This window comes from Achroia grisella, unplaced genomic scaffold (genome assembly GCF_030625045.1).
Source record: "Achroia grisella isolate CSIRO2021 unplaced genomic scaffold, CSIRO_AGI_Agris_v1 utg1063, whole genome shotgun sequence".
In the NCBI taxonomy this organism is placed as follows: domain Eukaryota; kingdom Metazoa; phylum Arthropoda; class Insecta; order Lepidoptera; family Pyralidae; genus Achroia; species Achroia grisella.
In genome coordinates this window covers 960,818-982,447 of record NW_026712567.1, presented here as the reverse complement: position 1 = coordinate 982,447, position 21,630 = coordinate 960,818, and the positions used below count along the sequence as shown (strand labels likewise).

The window sequence follows — 21,630 nt, the reverse complement described above, 5'->3', positions numbered from 1 at the left end:
TACACTTTCTCTATGTGGGACACTTAAAAACAACTCTTAATGCATAAATTATTTTAAAATTCGAAAACAATAAATATTACGAATATAACGGAACACGCGCACACTGGCAGGTAAAGTTACAAACTGACTAATTGTTTTACCTACTATAGATAACAAGACTTGATAAAAAAATACCACGCCAATGGCTCGTCAAGTGACGGGGCGTGTGCAGTTGTAATGTGATTTACACGGATTTACATTGTAGGACAATATGTGACAGTATGCTGGTGTTATCGATTTGGTTTTACATGTATGCAGGTATCCATATAACACCGGTATAGTATTATATATTCTGTGACTATGCCAGCCATTTATAATAAAAAAAAACATTTTGTAAACTGCATAGAATTATTTAAAAAGCGATGTTATTATATCCTATATTATAATTTCAAGGTAGTAGCCTTGAAATTTAAAATGAATTAAAATTTAAAAGCTATATAAATTTAAAAAAAAACAAACTTTAAATGTAAAAAAAAATATTATAGTTAATTTTAATTTTGTAATATAAGTACATTATAGGAGCTAATTCTTTATACACACCGACAAAACAAGTGTTGAAATTCCCCATTTTCGAACGAGTGCAGCATATGCATTGTTCATAATATAAAATGTATTATATATATGTAACTTTATTCAGTGATTTTGTTGAACCACACACTTAAATCACTACAACTAAGTTAAAACGAGCAACTGTGTACTGTGGAGCAGTAAAACCCTCGTAAACACTAATTAACTAGCCTCTCTAACAAATGATCCCCTCATTAGAGTTATACAACTGGTGTACCTCCTCTTGGGTCACTTTGCCAGTGTTTCATGTGTAGCAAGAAAGTAAACGAAAAGGCCAATTAAAACTGAAATACGTCAACTTGAAACTTCAAATAGACATTACGCGAGAAATAGAGTTGTTAATCTTCTCTGTAGCATTGTTTCTCAATTTTCTAGTGTTGCCACCTACTTAATAATTAAACGAAAATTATGTGAACTATAATGCTTTAAATTTAATTTTATTTCACCCGTACGTTAGGAAAATTATCAGTGGAAGACTAGTCCAAAGTCTTACCTATCTGACTTTGATCAGCCACCAAGTCGCTTGCTTTGTAAGCTGTGTTCCGGTTAAAAGCATTAGTGACACATAGCAGTAAAATTACAGGATACGGAGGCATGTTAGCTTAATTCTCAGGTATTGCAACGTACAATATAATACAACATAAATAATAGTACATTATTTAATTATTTTCCAGAACCTACATACTAATGATAATTACTATTTTGGTGTTTATTACTAAAAATTCGTTGTCTCTTTATCAAATTCTTTTTTTTGTGCACATCTTTCATATTCAAAGGTTGACTGGAAACGAGCAAAGCCGAGGTGGATGGCTAGTTTAAATATAAATTCAAGAGACCATACCTACTGGCATTATGAGAACTCAAGTTAAATGGAACAGAGCCCTCATTCAAGCACTAGACTCGAAACAACTGCCGTTTTGTGTAATGACCCAGTTAATTACCAACACAGCCATGAATGTAGTTCACAATCTCTATGTATTACAGGATATAACCGCTCTTCAATTAAACTATATATCAGTAATTCACATTTACTTGTAATTCGACTAATACTTTACTTGAGATGGTGGATTTACAATTTTTAATGTACTTGTAATTTTCTTTTAATTATATATACATATGTATTTTTTAACCTCAAGTACTTCATGAACCTTAAATTTAAAGCGTTCTATAGCACTACTTTTTTCTGATAAATCAAGTTTAAATGTAGCCGATAACCTATATCGGCATTAAAGTAATTTGTGTACAAGTTTTAGTGTTTAAGAATCAGACACCCAAATGTCTACTTAAACAATCGTGAAATCTTAAAAGTTTGGTACATATAATATTAGTAAGTATACAAACAGATAGTCTATTATATACTCTGTGGTATAAACCTAACTGAGCCGTAAATACGGCTCATGGTTAAATCTACGGAAAGTGTCGATTTTATATGATTCAAAGGAAGCAGAGAGTCAAAGTTTCGAGTCGTAAAACAGAGTTAGAATACAAAACACTTTGTTCCTAAACAATTTTATAGCTTTCATACTTTTAACTTTTTTTCTATAGGTACTTTATGGAACGGCAAACAAGCTGACGACCAAACTAATAGAAAATGGCAACCATTGCTTATTTTATACGTGAACAACATCTTAGATACATGTCTACGTACATACTTTTATGTATTAATCTATAGTAAGTAAATACTTCAGAATATACTTAATTTTTTTATAAACAATAACTATTTTAAGAAAGAGGAAATATACAATTTTATTTATAGACTTCTTTTAATTAGCATGAATAAAGGAGACTATTGCATTATTATTTACTTATGACTTAGTCGAAATTACTAATTAACAATTTAGTTCACACTGCGTCACTTTCTCATGGTCACGGGTTCGACACAAATATTTATATTTATGTATGACTATTATGATTCGAGATTATTGATAATGTGGAATGATTGCTAGCAATGCACCATCAGGCTAACCTCCACGCGATTCCCCCTGGAAACCATCGTGATAACTTCCTGGTGAACATGTCACGATGGGCTAATTGACCTTATCATTAGTGTAAACCGTAAGCGCAGGTACCATTTCATTATCATTAATTAAAACTATTATTCTTACTAATACATTAAGCAGAATAAGTACTCATAATACATATTCTACTTAAAATAGATGATGTGTGATATGCCCATTAAAATATATCATGTGACGTATTGACACCGTTATTTTTTAATATCACAATGAACTTTAATCTCTGTAATTTCTAATGCTTGCACATGATATTGTAGATATTTCGTATTGCGTGACAGTAACCTTATATGCGTACTCGTACATGCACTGCGGAATCAGGTATCTGGACACTCTATACCGTATACCTATTACCTCTATGGTTGTCTGATGGGTAAAAGGAGACAGTTCTCACGATACACGAATCTAACCATGACCGTGATCAGTGTGGTTTAACGGTTTTTTTTATTACCTCAATATATGTAATAAGTATTATCATTCAGTTTTAAATTAATAATAATATTTATTACATGTAATGAAATGTCACTAAATGCTTGAATTAAGAAACGTGCGAAGTTAAAATAGCCGTTATCTGAATATTTTCAGTTTTCTGCAAAGAAAACAAGATGAATGAAATCGGTTACATTATTGTCAACTTATTGAGTTATCAAGGGATATATACATACATACGATAGCGACAACGTTTACAAGTAGCTTGTACTTGGCCAAAGATAAACATGATATAAAATATAATATAATCAAAAACTTTAAATATTTACATTTTTACAAACATGTCTATCCGTGCGAGGTTTTAAAATTTATTGGTACTCTGTTTATCAGGCGTTAAGTGCATCTGATCGAGTTGAAATATTACATTTAAAAGTAAATCCAATGACAATGCTATATTATTATGATAAGGACCCGGCTTGGGCTGGAAAATAGCGATTGGAACTTAGTAATAAAACAATGTCACGTTATTGGGTCTAAGCTCATTTGATTTATCTCAATGATTACTTGTCTGGCAGATATTAAATCAGGGTATGACTTATCACGGACGTTGATGGCGGTCATAAGTCAATACTTGTAAACTTACAAAAGTGTATTTAAATATATTTTTTTGGATGCGGAATTCAGTATTTACATTTGATTTTGTAATAAATATATGATTAATCGAAGAAATGGATAACTAAGTAGGTTAAATAAGAAAACGAGACAAAATCGAACTCACTTAAAACTTTATATAAAAATTAATATACTAGATACATATACGAATTCTGTTTCTAACTAGTATAGCCACATACAAAAGTCGTTACGTTTATCCTGTAATATTAAATTATGGAAATAGACAAATTATTACACGGTCATTACTTGCTTCTCCTACGTATTACGCAGGAATTATATGCATTCCACTTATGAAGGAAATGGAGTATGCATTTGACGTTAATTACGGAGCGATCTCGGGGAGCGATATCCAGATTGTAAATAAACTATACCTAGTTGTAATTTTATGGATAGGCGTTATTTCGTTTTGTGTTCCGATGCAATTTTATTACATTTCGCTGAATAAGTACAGTCCAAAGTTTATGTTTACGTTTTATTGATGATGTTCGCTGTATATCAATTTTCAACATAACACATTTCACAATAGTACACTTTACACCCACCTATTGTATACAATAGATATATCTATTTCCTATTTATTGTAATAATTATAAACGTGATACACAACATAACTAATACTAAATAAAAACTAACTAATTTGCAAAACTATTTTTTTTTAAGATTACCTTTAATGAGAATAGAGTTTTAACATTTAATATTTAATTCTACATCTTATCATTTATAATACACAAATACGGCGCCATCTAGTTTTAATTTAAGCAGAAATTGTACTATTAGGTATAAACAACTATTCCTTCCTTCACCGGAGAGAGTCACAAAGTTTTTTGTTTATTATCGTCCTAATTTGAACTCACTACCTTAACGAGATATAACCACTATACAATGCTCTGCAATATGCTGTGGGTAATTCATGTATACTTTTATTTTAAATACATGTATAGAAGATGGACCGACCTGGACATTAAAATACAGTCTAGATACTACAATTATAAATTGCTTTAATATACATTTTTCAATAGCGAGAGCTCCATTGTTGAATGAGCGGTTTGCCGGTGGCTTCCCACGCGTACAACGCGACGCCGCGCCGCGCCGCGCCGCGCCCGCGGGTGCGTCGTGATTGTCTGCTAAGGACCACGAGTCTATTCAAATTAAATTGGAATATGCACCCATATTGTACTGAACATAGCAACACTACAAGTACTATGACAAATAATTTTACGTAAAAAACTACTATACGAAAAAAATATAATTCTTTGATGGTTATAAAGAAACAAAAAAAAGCAACCTATAAACTCCTAGATTTTGAATTTTCTCCAATTTTTTAGAAAACTATATTATCAGTTTATAACATTAGCTATATTTTATTTTACAAATATATATACATATTATCTACATACACTTCTAACTAAAGTATACTACTTGACATATATAATGAATTTCCACGTCCCATATAGTAAATTTAGTTTTACAATTTACGCTATAAACTTTACAATGATATAAAAAGTATTATTACTACAAATAGAGTACCTATTAAAATACACTCTACAATTTGCAAAAAAAATTGTGCGGCCTAAACAACACGTATCTAGAAGTTTTTAAAGGCAAAAAATTACATTAAATTTCTGAAATATATACAATATACTACACTATCTATTTTGATATTTAAAAATAACGGCTTGGTTTATTTTTTTAATCTTAGTTTTAGCAAATCATGTACGATAAGCACGATGTATCGCACGGCAACTCATTATTATTCGTGATTAGTTTTTCTCATACTGCACTTACTTAGAAATTTAAGCAAAACTAGCGGCTTATGCAATAATAAAATCACGTGATTTACTAAGTTGGTATAAACCCAGCTGGCAGTCAGCTAACATTACTTACTACTTTCCACACTTTCTCCTAGGTTGTCTGCTTGTGTGGCTTGCATTGTTGCGTACTACCTTCTATTTAGATATGATATACAGAATTAATCATACTCTGCTATACCAGTATGTAATTTTATAAAGATATACTTCTTACATAAAATATGGACCCACACGGCAATGCACCGTAATAGGTTTGAAAACTACAATATCTTCGGGTAAGTTAAGGCGAATTCAGTACAGATTTTGATGGCTTGTAATCGATCTTTACAAAACATTATTTATGCATGAGAGGTTTGTAATAAAATCAATAAATATATAATAGACATAGAGACATATTTATTTTGTAAGGCATAGGTGGTCTAGCGGTATAGCATACAACATTATTTTTACGTTACGTTACGGGTTCGATTACCCGCACGGTGCAAACATTCATGATTATCATTGTTTGTATCAATGTGGGTGTTTTCTATGTATATTATATGTGTAGTAGTGTGTACTAACAAAAAAATGTAAAGTAAGTATTTCGATCTGTTGTCTAGTACCCATAACACAAGCTCTGCTTAACTTATCACTGTGTGTATTGTTCTGGTTATTATTATTAATATAACAGCATTTTTTCATCTAATATGTAAGTTACCCGACTCTACATGTTTAGGAGTTGTGTCTATAATAAATAACTAATAATACCTATGTCCAAACAACTCCATATCACAAAATTAATTAAATGATAAAATACACTAGTCAAAACGTTACATTATTTATATATTTTGAACCACATCAAGAATGTTAAAATCGTAACAAAGTCAGTTCTAGAAAAGAATTTTATTTTCGTAATCTTCTTGTTATGGAATTGAGATGCGTCAGCGTTTAAATTGTCTAGCGTTAGCAGTCACGTTTGGTGGAATTTCTTGAGTACATAGGGCGTAGGAAGTTGTTAACGGGGCTCACATATTGCTCCACCATTTAGTATCACCGTACGATACGGAGTTATATTCCGTACTGTACTTACATTACTTCTCGAACAATCGAAGGTGCTCTAAAAAAAACTGTTGAACCGTGGGAACGGATGAGTTTGTTCCTTTATTGTTACAGACAATGATGAGTAGGATTGTAACATTGTTGATTTAAGAACGAATTGCATATTTTTTGTTGATTTCAAGGTTCTCAGTTCCGTTTGGATGAAATAGGTACCTATAATTTAGTATGGTACGTACGTATTTGTAGGACTATAAAACATACATTATAATTTTATTCTATAAAATAATCAATAGGTACACCGGGACAATTTTTCTGATATGGAAAACAGATATAAAGCTAGGACTTGATTTCAAATTATAAAGTCTAAACCTGTTTAAATTCTAGAGTTTAAAACAATTCTATATGAACCGTAATACAGGAGAAACGTATTGAGATTATACGAATACATTGACATAAAAGTAATGAGCTGTATTTGATTATTATATTTGATATTATTATATACATTTTCTTGTTATGATAACCAGTAAAAATATAAGTATGTTAAACCTTGTACTAAGGCGAAAGATTATATTGATCTATTATAACATATTATATATATACTAATCATAACATAGGAGGTTATATAACATAGGTCATGGTTCCCGTTCATAACAGATTGGTTATGAAAATATTCTCTTAAAATCGAAATAATATTGTGAACTGAGTAACAATAACATTACAATAATATCAAATAAAGCAAAGTAAGATGCCGTTAAAACTGTAACTTATAATGATGATGGCAAACAACCTTCATCTTCTCAGGTACATCGAAAAAAAAAACTATAAATCAGGATTAAATTAAAAGAAAATTGTTACGACATGACGTTGATACAATTCATGATATACAATACGAGATGCCTATCTCGTATTGTGTTGTTTTCCATGAACATAAAAAGTACGTAATTTAGAATAAACATCTATTCATAATTCAATATTATACTGGAATCCGATAAAATGCAAATACGAATTAAGGAGGGTCAATTATTCAGCTTAATGTATATAACTCCTACGCAGCGATCCTATTAGAAATTTCGAATATCTACATAAGCAAGTAATGGCCACTTATTTAGTGACTAATAGCTTAACAATTTAACGTCAGGAACACAACACGACCGATAAGCGAGCTAGCTATGTTTACCATAGGTACTTGTGTGATCACGCCCCAATTTCCCCCAACAAAGGAATGTTGAGAAGAATTTACAAGTTTCTCTCTAATAACATTTTTCTAAACGACGCAGTACGTTATTTATGGTTTAACTCATTATTGCTACAAAATGTTGGAGTTATTTGTCTTCTAGACTCAGAAACCTGTCCGTTTTAAAGGTCACATAGAAGACATTAGTATTAGAAATATGTTATGCCTTATGAAATAGGGAATTTAATTTTTACTATAAGTAAATACTAAGCCTTTTTAAGTATTTCTAGATTTGGAATGTCTACATAAAATTTATGTCAGAAAAATTTAAGGGGCTGTATTTATATAGATAATATTATATACGATACGATACAGATAAAATAACAATACAAATTCGGCGGTTCCGATGTAAAAAGGATCATGGTAGTCTATGGACGCTTAAACACCTGAACGAGAATCGGGTATGTCAATTTCCTTTTCTTAACCGGTCACCTGGATGAGTTCTGATAACATTGGATATAGTAGAATAATACTACTTTTTCTATTATAACAATCGGCAATAGATCATACAAAATACGAGATAATGTTTAAATTAAGGTGAACTAAGCATCGTAACAAGAACATAGCATGCAATGAATGTAATGTTACTATTATATGTATTGTATATTCTGTGGGTTTGTGACGTTAGGTACTTATATTTTACTCTGAGTCGAGGTTACAACATTATAATTATAATTTCGTTTTTTTTTTGATTGAAATAATATCTATTTAAGGATTAAATATTGAAACAGTTATGTTTAATACTTAAGTATTTCAAAAGTAAAACATTACTTCCGCAATAAGTTAAATTCATTTATACAATCATTTTAATGCTAACGAAGAATCATATCAACAAAGAAAAATATGCAAGAAAGCTATAATCGTAATCTTAATTCATATCAAAATGTGAGTTCTTGACATAATTATATATTGAAATTCTTCTCAAATATAGACATTAATGTGCATTAAACAGTATTACGTAATTATATGATAATTCTAAAAGTATCGAGGTCAAGCAAATAAAAAAAAAGATTGTTCCCTGAATGCGAGACCGACCGTTACGTCATCGACAAAAATCGGTTACCTGTTCTTTTTTTATTGGGAATTCACAGAGATTACCTTGGTATGCAGAGGTTTTACTTTTTTTGGCTTCCTCAATTTTGCATTGTTGATGTTTTGAGAGAGATTCCTGTGTGAATCTGCCAAAATGAGACAAATTCGAGATGATGTTTTTTTTATTGATATGTTATTTTTTATTAATAATGCGGGAATGGGTCATTAATAAAAATAAAAATTCTTTATTTGCTAAATCCAGAAGCTTATGTTTCTTACTGAATAAAATATCTTTAGGTGAAAGAAATTTTAAAATAGTTTTTTTATATATTATAATACAGATTTTTTTAAACCATTCCTGTTTATAGTATTAGTATATATTATGATAGTAGTTTTTAAGTCATTCTGAAGTTTTCGTTCAAACAAGGATTACAACATTACCTATATATAATAATATTGAAACATGACATACATAGAATGACGCTTGACATAGAATGTCAAGCGTTAAGGGCTTTATAGAACTGGTTTATACATAGGTATTTATACGCACTCATAATTGATTTACTTTCACATCGGTATCTTGAGTCATTTGTATTAGATATCTACTGATAAAATTGTTATGAACCATGTATATAGAATATACCAGACAAAACCGTAGACTTTCAATAGATTCTCGACCATAGATAAATGTGATTTCACTAAGGTATTTTTACCTCAAAACCTACTTGACTGCTGTAGGTATAAATTTTCTTTTTAATTCTTTAAACTGTAAGTTTAATACCCATCACTAATCGGTCCAAGGGAACCTCTTTGATTTGCTCAAGAATTTACTACAAAAAACTTCACGTTAAGTATTTAAGTGAAACCTTTTAAGATTTGAACATGTGTTAACAAATAATATGTAGATACCGACTTATACGACTATACCTACCGAAGCAAAATTTACGTCAGAATGCCGAATATGAAATAAGTAATGTAATTAATCTATTTGTCATTATGACAAATATATTAATTACATACCTATTATAAAAATACTTAAGTGGTATTTTATATTATTTTAAGATTCATATTTTTTAATAAGGTAATAATAATACCAGATGATTTAATATTATAAAAAACAAATGTACATGTACTAAACGATACAAATATTTATATAATTGTTATCAACCCGTTATAGCTGCTAGATAGTATTTTTTATGACGTAATTAAAAATTTTAATTTCATTTGTTTTCGAATTAAAAGCGAATGACTTCTTAAATTATCAGTAATAAAAATATAATTAAAATTATATTATATACTTAGTATATATATAGTTTGGAAGTATGAATGTGTGTTCGTCTCTGTCACGCAAAATCTACTGAACGGATTTTGATGAACTTTTACAATAATGTAGCTTATACATCAAAATAACACATAGGCTATAATTTAATAAAAACATGTAAATTGGGCCAAATATGACAAATGTCAAGTAAGTGTGTCGCAAATGAAGTTTCGCGGGTCTGCTAGTATCTTATAAATATAATAAAATATTAATTAATTATACCCTAAATGTAACGCCAATTAGCTGTCCCTTGTTACAACAAATATTTCATCGAAGTAAAGATTTTAATTACACAATAAGAGCTTTTACTTATATAAATTAATGAAACGTTCTTTATCAATTAAAACCTGACTTAAGTAGGCGATAAGGGATCCGAGTTTCGAAACTCAGAAAACGTTGAAGTTTAAAAAAACATTTAATGGATTGAAATCGGTATCACGGTATTCTGTCTATAATCCGATACCGAAGTCGAATATTAACACGATATCGCGGGAAATTCGTACAACTTTGGAATACTGAGTAGACCATTGTCTTTGCTATTTCATAATCAGAACGTCGGTTAATGAACTTAAAGCATAAGAAAACGAACCTTATTTCTGTGGGCATTAATTTGGTACTCCCTCGATATACTCCTATACAGTGGACGTGAAGTTATGAGAGGCACAATAGTTGATCGTCCAAGAAACTGTCGTCACATGAACAGATTGAAACAATAACAGTTTTGATACAAAATTTTCTCTAAAAGTACATATCGTTATAATGAATTTGTATTTGCGTCGCATTTTTAGCGATACGAAACTAATTTCAATTATTTTCATTAATATTTGTACACTCATTTTTTAATGTAAATAACGGTACGGTGATCGTGAAAAGCAATAATCTAAATATGCGTGTTTAATATTGCTCCGTATGTGGCACGGTTAATTTATGGCTTTGTTGAAATATGTTAATTTCACACTATGTGATATGTTTGTTACAGCGTAAAATATGTTTCTTTTCATAAATAACAGAATTATTTTTACAATCAATAGTATTTAATAGAGTTCATAATCGGCATTCCTATGTTTAGGTAATAAAATATATTTTATGTTGCTCAAACTACGTTTACTATTAGTTATTAATTAATTATAATAAAATTATTAGTTTCGTGAAAAGCGAGTAAGTTGGTATCTATTGCGAATTAAGTTACATTAAAAATAACTAAGTAACCTAAAGTAAGATATCATTACTTTAGTGAAATTTTGTACGGTCTTCTTCGGAGGTGTAATATACCTACTAGTAATAGTACCCCACATGTCTGACACCCGTGGTATTTCATTACAAGTGTTTCAATGTCATATACTAACAAAAAAATAGCAAGTATGCACGAATAAACAAGGATTAAAGTAAACACCCACAATGTCTCGTGCCATAAACGCGTGATATCCAAAATTGTAAGTAGGTACGTATATGTAAAATTTCTGTAGCAATAATAATGCATGTCATGAAATAAAAACAAAATATCATAATTTAACTACACACCAAACTGAGGGTTTCGCTATTCTAAAACGTATCAGGTACGTACTTAACACTTTCAATGCTATGTCGGACAAGCGTGACCGACAAGTATACTTTCTCCATGGGCCATAAAATTTTCGAAAATATACAAAACTCACATTTACTTTTTTTTATTTATAACTATAATTATATTTTTATAAACACAATACATACATACATACTTACTACCTGTCTCGATCGACCCCTACCAGTTCATTTTTTGTCATAAAATATAATCTATGTCTATCCTCGTGATAAAATCTTCTTTATTATTTAAATCAGCAGTTTAGTCGTGAATAGACAACAAACAAACATACAGACTTTCTCATTTGTAATATTAGTATGTACGTAAATTGAAAATTACACAATCTTTAACAAAACGAAATTGTAAAGTAATATTACATAATATAGAAGATAAGATACTGTTGATTGCATTAGGTATTGTACCTATCACGTAGCAGTTAGATAATCTTAGGATTTGCTGGCAATACATAATTTAGAAAGGCAAATAATATAGATACTTAAGTCACCTACGATACTATTTATATGAGACCCATCCCAGACCTCTGCTTACTAAATACATAATAAACAAAACAATTAATAAAAACATTTTCTATATTTACAGTAGTGAGTAATGATCGTAAATAGTAGCACTACTCCTGAACTACTAACTACTGGACTGATAAATGAAAGAATTAACATTTTTGTATTAGATTAGGTCAATATTAGTACATCATGGGTGTTTTATGGAAATGAATTAGAACCTAATATTCAGATACTTACTTACTTACTTACCTAAACTATAGTGAATATCTTCGACATATTTCTAGACCTACAGATATTATCAACATTCATCTGTAAATTAATATATTAATCTACTTGCTCTTTCCCGATTTTGTCTGCTTTTTTACGACAACAGATATTCTAAATCCATCCTCGTAGGGAAATAGACAGACAAATACACTTACGTATTTATAATCTATTTAGATTATAAATTCTAAGGAATGGTATTTACCATTTAACTTAAATTATGTAAGTCTTAATTGTCATGGCTCATTAAGAGGTGATAGGATAGGTATCAAGCACCTATTTATTTGCGTAAAATAGGCAACCGTCTGTTAATGATCAAGAAATAATAAAATAAACAAGGGCAATAAACAAGAAATAATATAATTGAAGTACTACCATATGCATATATGGTAGTACTTCAATTATATTTTAATACTAACTGAGACCGCGACTGCGTCCCTGTATAACGTTTTTCTTTGTAAACCTTCGTAGGTTTACTAAGACAAAAGTAGGTGGTCCTACCACTACAGATTAGCGAAAACCGCAAAATTCTAACAATCATTGTTTTGAACTACGGTACTAATGCCCCAATAATATATACAATAACATTATTCTCGTATATATTTCATTCATAAATATATTATAGTAATTAGTGGGTAATGTTCTTCGAATGCGATTCATTCATTTGGCTAATTGAATAAATTATTTTTGATAAATTTTACAAATTTCTTGATTTATTATCGTTATCACAACTACATATATATCCATATATTATATCATTAAGAGACAGAGAGAGACTATGAATATTGTAAGAAGAAAGTAAACTTTCTGTCCACTGCGCGATGGCGTATATTCTTACACTGTTTGGAAGTAATCCATGTTAAGTGTCCATTATACTTGAGTAATAGAGAAATAATATACATATATTACGTTAAAATACTTACAAAAATACAAATAGATTTTAAAAATCCTGACATTAATTCAGTGAATTAACGTCTCAAAGGTTAACTGCTAGAGAAAACTTCTCTTTCCTTTACTTCTAGCATTAAGGTCGCCTTTTGTACCATGTTCATTTGGCGAATAAAGTTACTTTAATAAATAAATGTATAGACCGGGTGGTAAAGTGGGATAAAAATAATATAAAATAGGATACGCTTGGTGCAATCAATAGAAAGTAAGGAAAAGACCACGAGATGTGAATGTTCCAGGGAGAGATAAAAAAGTAATAAGTGTAGGTAATATTACTGGTCCATGAGTTGAGTTGGAGGCGATTATGATTATGAGATATTACCGGTTGTATACCGCCCCAAGCCGTCGTGTGGAACGATCCTTATAATTTATACGAATCTCCTTGGGAAATTTCTAGAAAGGCATTTTAAAACACTACATTCGGTGAGAATTTAATAATAATAGTGTAGGCAGATAAATAATGAGGCAATTTAAAATAATTTTTAATGTAATGTACGTATTACATCAAAACAATTGTGTATATTACATAGTTGTTATGAAAATACCGAATTCATAACAGAACGTTTTGAACTTGTAGGGTGAACGCGCCGGTTGCTCGACTACCGGTGCTTTTTCGCACCCTTTTATTTATGATACAGAAATTATAGTTTATCTAAAACATTACAAAAGTGCATACAAGTTCTGGTGAAATTATTTTTTTCTATATATATTTCCATCATACTTTTCTATACAGAATCGACCAATATCAATTATGTTGAAGGTCAAAGACATTTTCAACATCAAAATCTTTGATGACTTTGTTATAAAAATATCACTAAAATTTGTGAAGCATTTCTTCAATCGTCGGTAATAATATTGTATTATGTTAGACCACTTACTATTCGTCAACCAAGACTCACCTTATAATGTTTGTAATTATTTAAATAATAGCTATAACTAAGAAATAATATTAGAAGAGAAATCAAATAATGCAGCTTACTTTAATTCTATGTTGTAAAATTTTAACTCTCGTTGAATTATGTGGGACATTCGTTAAAACAAATTACTATACTTAATGGAATCGCACACAGCTGTGCCGCTATGCGCGTAATAAAAACAAAATTATGTCGTAGTCCATTCACACCTGAACAAACCGAGCCTGAGCACGATATACTCACATTAACATCTACTCCACAACCTGATGAAACTACAGATGCATAAAATACACTATTACTGGAAAGAGTATAGGTAGAACTAACAAAATTACCTTTTAAACAATTGTTTGTAATGCATCCTGTGGGTAATTATCGATGAGCACTTCAAATAATAACACACATTTCACTAAACATAAGTCACACACATCAAGCACTACATAACAAAACTATCTTCAGCAATTACGGCACAAGAATTCCAAATATTCACTTAACCGTCGAAAAAGAAAAAAATCAACACGTCCGACAAGCAGGTAAGTTTAAAAAATTCTAAATTCAAATAATGGGATGAACGCGCAGCGCAAGCACAAGGTTGTGCTCGCGTGGGAAAGAGACAGTAAAAAACGGGTCTCACGAGCGCGGGCGCAAACAGGTGGGGGAGGGAGTTTACAGGTAACACTACCCTACGTTCTCGGATGTATCCATAGACGACAAAAGGGTCAAGTGTTGTCGGAATATCTTTTTCAACGGCAATAGCAAGTGTCACTCAGGCAAGTGCCGCTGACGAACTGATCTACCTGCCGATACCACATGCATTACGATCACGTACCGCGCGAGGCTGTTACTATACGTTGAGAAGAAATAAATTCGCTGAGATATGGAAACGTCAAGATGATCAAATTTATAGCCATGAATGCATTATAATGTACATTTTATAGTATAGCAAAGATTCGTTGCGTCGTTGTGAAGAATACTAAATAGCTAGAAAAAATACTAGCTACCTATGACTTTCGGAAAATCTATACAAAATACAGTTAGTATTATCCTTCTTAAAATGTGCGGCCGTAGTAGGAGTAGGACGAATAGTGGAGTCCAATGGGTTATTAATTTCTTAAAATGATAATTAAAATTTAGATAATGCAAAAAGCATTTAATCGATGGAAATATGTAAATTCACACAACAAAGAAGATTCCGCTTTGACTTAAATTGCTTCAATAATATTTACAACAAATTATGTATAGCACATGGATGTCAAACAATATTTATATTATTATCATAATGTACAAATTAATCAGGATCGTACAAGTGCTAATTATAGAAGATTAATCACCTTGCATGGATGTGAACAAGGAGTGCCAACAATTACGTAATATTGCCACAATTAAATATCTATAATACATCACAGAATAGTTATTTATTATTTATACTAGCTGACCACGCGACTTTGTACCTGCGGTAGTTATTCGGTATAACAACAATAACTTTTTATTTGTAAACTGACTAAAATAAATAAATACTAAATTTCATTTCTAACTTACCGATTTCCGAGACTTGCACTAGCGCACAAAATTGACAAATAGACAAAATTTCTATCAATGATTGTGTAAAGTTTTATTTTATGGCGATAAATTACCACAAAAATTAATTGTTGTCATATCTGTCATGTACAATCAGTTATATGTAAAAAACAAATATTTTTAGTCTACTTAGATTATAAATAACCTCTGGTATAATACGGCCTAGTAGGTTATTGTAGGTGAGGTAGGTAAATACAAATTGAAATGTCTATTCAAACATTCTGAAATCATCATAAATTTACACCTTGTTGACATTCATAGTATAATTGCAGGAAGCATGTAAACTAGTAGTGGAGCGGATATTTACAAGAAATCCAAGGCATTAGACTGTGTTATTACAGTCAATGACATACATAAAAGAAGTTGGCATAATAACTGATTTTCAAATGCATCCGATTGGTTGTGAACTACTGCATTTAGTTTAAATCACAATCAAATAATTTCTAAAACTTTTAGGTAGGTATGCTTCAGTTCTCGTGAAAAAAGTATATTAGTGGAACATGTTTTACAACGCTTTATTCGCGGGACCATTATAGCACTTTCAGACCAATAGAAAATAAAAAGTACAAGTGGACCTTGGCAGTTCTTCTCCCCTAAAGTAGCTGGCCGAACTGGATAGTAGCCAGTACAAAAGAAAATAGAACAAAATACTAATAAAAAAATCTTGATGTAGGTAAAACCTGTGATGTCCAAATGTATACTGGTAAATGATTGTAACTTTGACTTCGAACAAACAAATAACTTATGTACCTATATCTGTTTATACAACTAGAACATTGTTCCATAATATTTGAACAACACCACTGTATATCTATACAAAGTGAGTAAAAAATGTACTGTACAATTTTCAAAGATTATTCAATATAATTTTAAATTAATAATCTGTGCGATCACTCACAGTAGTGAATAGCTATCATCAGTACCTGAAGCAGTGCACATACACGTAAGTTACCCAGAAGATCTTGTATAATTGCAAAGATAACGTGACTCCGTCGATAATTGACGTTATCCGTTGTTTGCGTCTCATTCATTGGACAGGAAAATTAACTGGTTCTTAGATCTCCCGGTGCAGTTATCAGCACCAATAATTATAGGTAGCATGCTAGGTATTTATTATTTCAGCAGTAAATTACCTATTTTAAAGCATGTTCAGAAGTTGTTGACATCAAACAAATAAGTAGCTATAAGGAGCTTTTTTTATAAAATTATAAATTATTCTTTTGCGAAATTTGGTAAGTAAATAAGTAGTTTGTAACGTAAATTGTGGTATCAGCTGGATGCGACTATGATACAGTAATTCGAAAGAAAAACTTAAATTGACAATAAATATTACTAATATTATAAACTAACAATTCTAAAGCTGTTGACCTTACTAAAATGGAGGCGCAAAAGGCACTCCAAACCCGCAGAAGGACTTATGGAGCGGCTGAAGCCTAACTCCTGCATGGCGAATACGACTTCAGACTAAGGGCACCACTTTATACATAATACCTATCATTGATAAATGTATCAATGTAATATTTCTATATTTAGACTATTACGTCCTAAAAAATTAAAGTTAATGTGTACAGATAAATAAATTAAGAACTGGTAATAACAAAGCGAAAGCGTGAAGAGAAACCGAGGCAGATCCGATCAGCTGGAAGCTCCGTAAACATAGAAACCATACTGTGCTTATTCACATATTACAGATAACATAAATAGTACACACTTAACAATAATAATAATATAAAATTTCTTGTGTTAATATTAGTTAAAAATATTTTTATGAAAAATATATTTATTATATTTTAGAAACACACATGTATAAATGAATTTATTTGCACGTGAATTACAAAAACAATAATATTCCCCTTCCAATAGATTTAGCGAAGGTCTTAAAAGCATTTCCGAGGGTACAGGTGTATTAGTATTATAATGTGCCTTATGTCTATATAGGAGTACTTCCATATTATCCTATATATTTCAAAGGCAGATAATAAATGTCTGAAGTTATGAACGTCACGTACGTGTAAGTAGTATTATATATTCTACTATTTCACAGCATATGTATCCACATATGTAATATATATTTTTTAGAAGTACATGAGTTTTTGCAATTTCGATTTCATGAACAGGTACATAAAGTCTAGTTTGATGTAATTGCCTTAGTTTCTGATGTTCTAAGGTACGTATGCGCAATATTGACTAACTGACGTCATAGATTCCCTATAAATTTAATAAAAATAAACAGTGATGACAAACAATAGACATAGTAAACGAGTGTGACACATGAAATCGTAAATAAATCGTACCATATTGTTATTATTTTAAGATATTAACTGTCAATATTTATTAACATAAACATACAAATTTGTATTTTCATTTACATATAAAACTTGTTACACATTTAAATGTTTTTGTACTTATACGTTCTACTCTCGACTTATATATATAATATAGTTCACATTGTTAGTACCTATAATTAGTATAGTAATCTAATTAATTGTAACTTATACGAAATGTAGCTATAGATACTCTAAATGAATAAAAATAAAAACCAAAACCAAATATGTAATATGCACAAAATTATCAAGAAGCCTAAATCTGAATATTTTAGGTAACTCCTGTTTCTTCCAAATTTCAAGCAGAAATTTAATATTAATCCAGTACTATGTTGTTAAATTTGATGACAAATCATCTAGTAACTTTTGCTAGATTCGTGTACTGGATTGACTGATGATAATTGGAGTCTTCGTATGTTTACTGTTCTACACTATTCAAAATTCTTACAAACTTCTAAATTCTAAACACAATTCTTATTTATACAAATATCAGTATAAAATCACACACTTTCTTAAAATGATAAAAGAATTCGGATACAGTCAAGTTAAAGTCAACAATGATTAGGATCGATCCTAATACCGTTCGCCGGATGCTAAAAACCTTCGTCGGATTTTATTATTACACTGAATAATATAGAGATTCGCTAGAGCCCCTTACAATATTCAGCAAAAGGAGGGATCTGCCCGATTTCCGATGAATGTAGCAAGAAGCCAAGTAACAGACGGACTGAATTAAATGACGTCGGTACTCTGGAAAATGATCGAGATCTGATCGGATTCAATGTGGCGAAAATAGATTATATCGATACTAATATTATAAATCTGTATTAATATTATAAAGAGAAAAGATGTGATTGTTTATTTATTTGTATTGACTATACTCCGAAACTGCGGGATCAATTTGAAAAATTCTTTTACTATTAGAATCCTACATTGTCCGTGATGAAAATAGGCGATAGAATACGAGTATCTTAAAAAAAGGCATCTATTTGATAACTTCAATAACGTAATTGGGTTACATTATTGAAGTTATCATATAGATGTCTTTTTCAAAGGCTTCAATATCCAATGTCTAATTATTACAGTTATGTCACAATAATTATGTTTTCATAATAAAATGTATAATAGTAACGCCGCGCCGGTACAAACTAGGCCAACTTATTCATATCTTTATTATTTTTGTTAAATAACCATGCAAATCCGATGCGGAATGGTAGTGTATTTATATTTAGGTACACAGGTAGGTTAATAGACATTATTATAATTTCTTAAGCCTAAACGAAATAAAATAAAAAATTTTTCAATATTCTTTGGTTATATTGTCGTTTTATAAATATGTATTATATAGCTTTAAATTATATTACTATTAGGAGGGCAAATAAATTAATGATAGAGTAAATATGAGTATATAAGCTTTTTTTCCAAACCTAATGAAATAAATGTTCCACTAAACGTGAAAGAAACCTAACCAATTAAAAATAACTCAAATTACCTACTAGAGAGTGTACTGAAACCTTGGACGGATTGTGACAGTGTTAGATACGGCTTCCTAGTTCATTCGCTCCTAAAGGCCATTATAAACTGTAATGTAAATAGGTACTTCTATACTTCATATATATATATATATATAAGTTTTTAATTATACTACCCCTGTATAATATTAATACGACCAAAGTAAACTGTTTCTACTCTGATTTATAAAAAAACTAAAATTCCTCTCTATAGTATATAGAAAGGAATTTTAGATTTCAGTAGTCAAATACGCAAGTTGATCATATAACATATCAAATTATATTATTTAACAGGAACAGTGTAAGTTAATAAAACTAGAAACTCACCCTTTCTCTCCTGGTGCTAATTTATTGCTCTCTACTATTGCCGTAGCTCTGATCCTATGATCAGGTTGTTCTCCTAAAAGTTTTTCACTTCTACCGTTGTTCAAATGCTCTCTCGCAACACTATATAGGTCACTTTTACTAACATCTTTATCACTAGTCACTTCACTTTCAATTTTCACTTCACTTTCCACTTTAACTTTGATACTTTTCTCACTTGAATCCTTTTCGTGTTTCTCAGGTTCTATTTTGTCTTCTTTAATCTCTGCTTCTTTCTTCTTTTCAACTTGAATACCGTTCGCTATAACAGGTGCAGGTTTCGCCTGCAATGATTTAGGTTGTGATTTCGGCGATGATATCGTAGGTTTACTCTCTATAGCTCCGTTTTCATTTATAGAAGTTACATATACTGTAGAGTTTGCTATATAACCATTTAACTCTTGTCTATTCTCTGGTTGTGTTCTTTTTCTTCTATTTAACTGAAATTAAATAGCGTATATTAACGACACGATTTTTTTTTTATTTAATAATATATTTTTTAAAATTTAAATAATCTACAAAGACATATGGATTCAAACGATAGTAAGAGTACATAAAAGTAAAGGATAAATTTATATATATAAATGTGCTACATATTATTAAATATATGTAACAAATAGAAATTAATAATCGGTATGCCGATAATTCTAAACTACACACATTTAAATACGTGTAATGTAATGCACCCAACGTGACGAACTGTCATAACGTAAGAGTAACTGTGGTAATAGGCAGGAAAATATTACCATATATACTCAGCTCCTACTTTAGTATTGTATTATTTAGAATACACTAGTTTACTGTTACTACGTAATAATGATAATCTTTTAACTGGAATAGGCATGATGACCAAAGTAAAAATGAATGAAACTTTAAAATAGTATATTTTTTAACTCTGTACGGGAATTTAGTTAAATTACAACAACGTTTTCAACTTTTTCCCGTATATATGTAGTTATTAAATATTAGTGCAAAATGAGTATAAGTTTTGAAAATATAATTAAAATAGATACCTAATAAAAATATTTTTTTATTCAATAAAATTCTTGTATTCAGTAAAACAATAAAACTTAGCAATTTAGCTTTGCAATTAATTTATTTTGGAGCTATGACACTTAAAATGATCTATTAAATTGCTATTTCAATAAACTAAATATCGCTGATTTTCAAGAAAATCGGACACAAAATTGTGGTCATCTACCCTTTGTACAACACACGTTATATCAGCCCTATTACTTATTTATATGGTTCCAAATAATCAATCACATAGTACATATATTACAACATCCTGTTGCTGACCTAAGTGCTAGAAGTGATGACAATATTTCTATATGATTTATATATTAACACTTAAAATATTTAAAATGTAATTGTTAGTTCAAAATTACTCATGATCATGAACCATTGTCATACGTAAATAAAAGCTAAAGAAGCTAAAGATAGTATAGTGTCAGCAATAAAACAATTATGAATAAAATAAGTTTTGAAAAAATTAAG

At 30.2% G+C, this 21,630-nt stretch overlaps 1 protein-coding gene across 4 annotated transcripts in view; it reads right to left on the bottom strand.

Annotated features, from left to right (window-relative positions):
• Window positions 1-21,630, bottom strand: part of LOC131840758 (protein PALS1) — a 123,018-nt gene that overhangs the window by 80,069 nt on the left and 21,319 nt on the right. For all 4 annotated transcript variants that reach the window (XM_059188977.1, XM_059188953.1, XM_059188962.1 and 1 more), the window contains one exon: window positions 20,098-20,573. In XM_059188977.1, coding sequence (XP_059044960.1) covers window positions 20,098-20,573 — 476 coding nt within the window. The remainder of the gene's footprint in view (window positions 1-20,097; window positions 20,574-21,630) is intronic.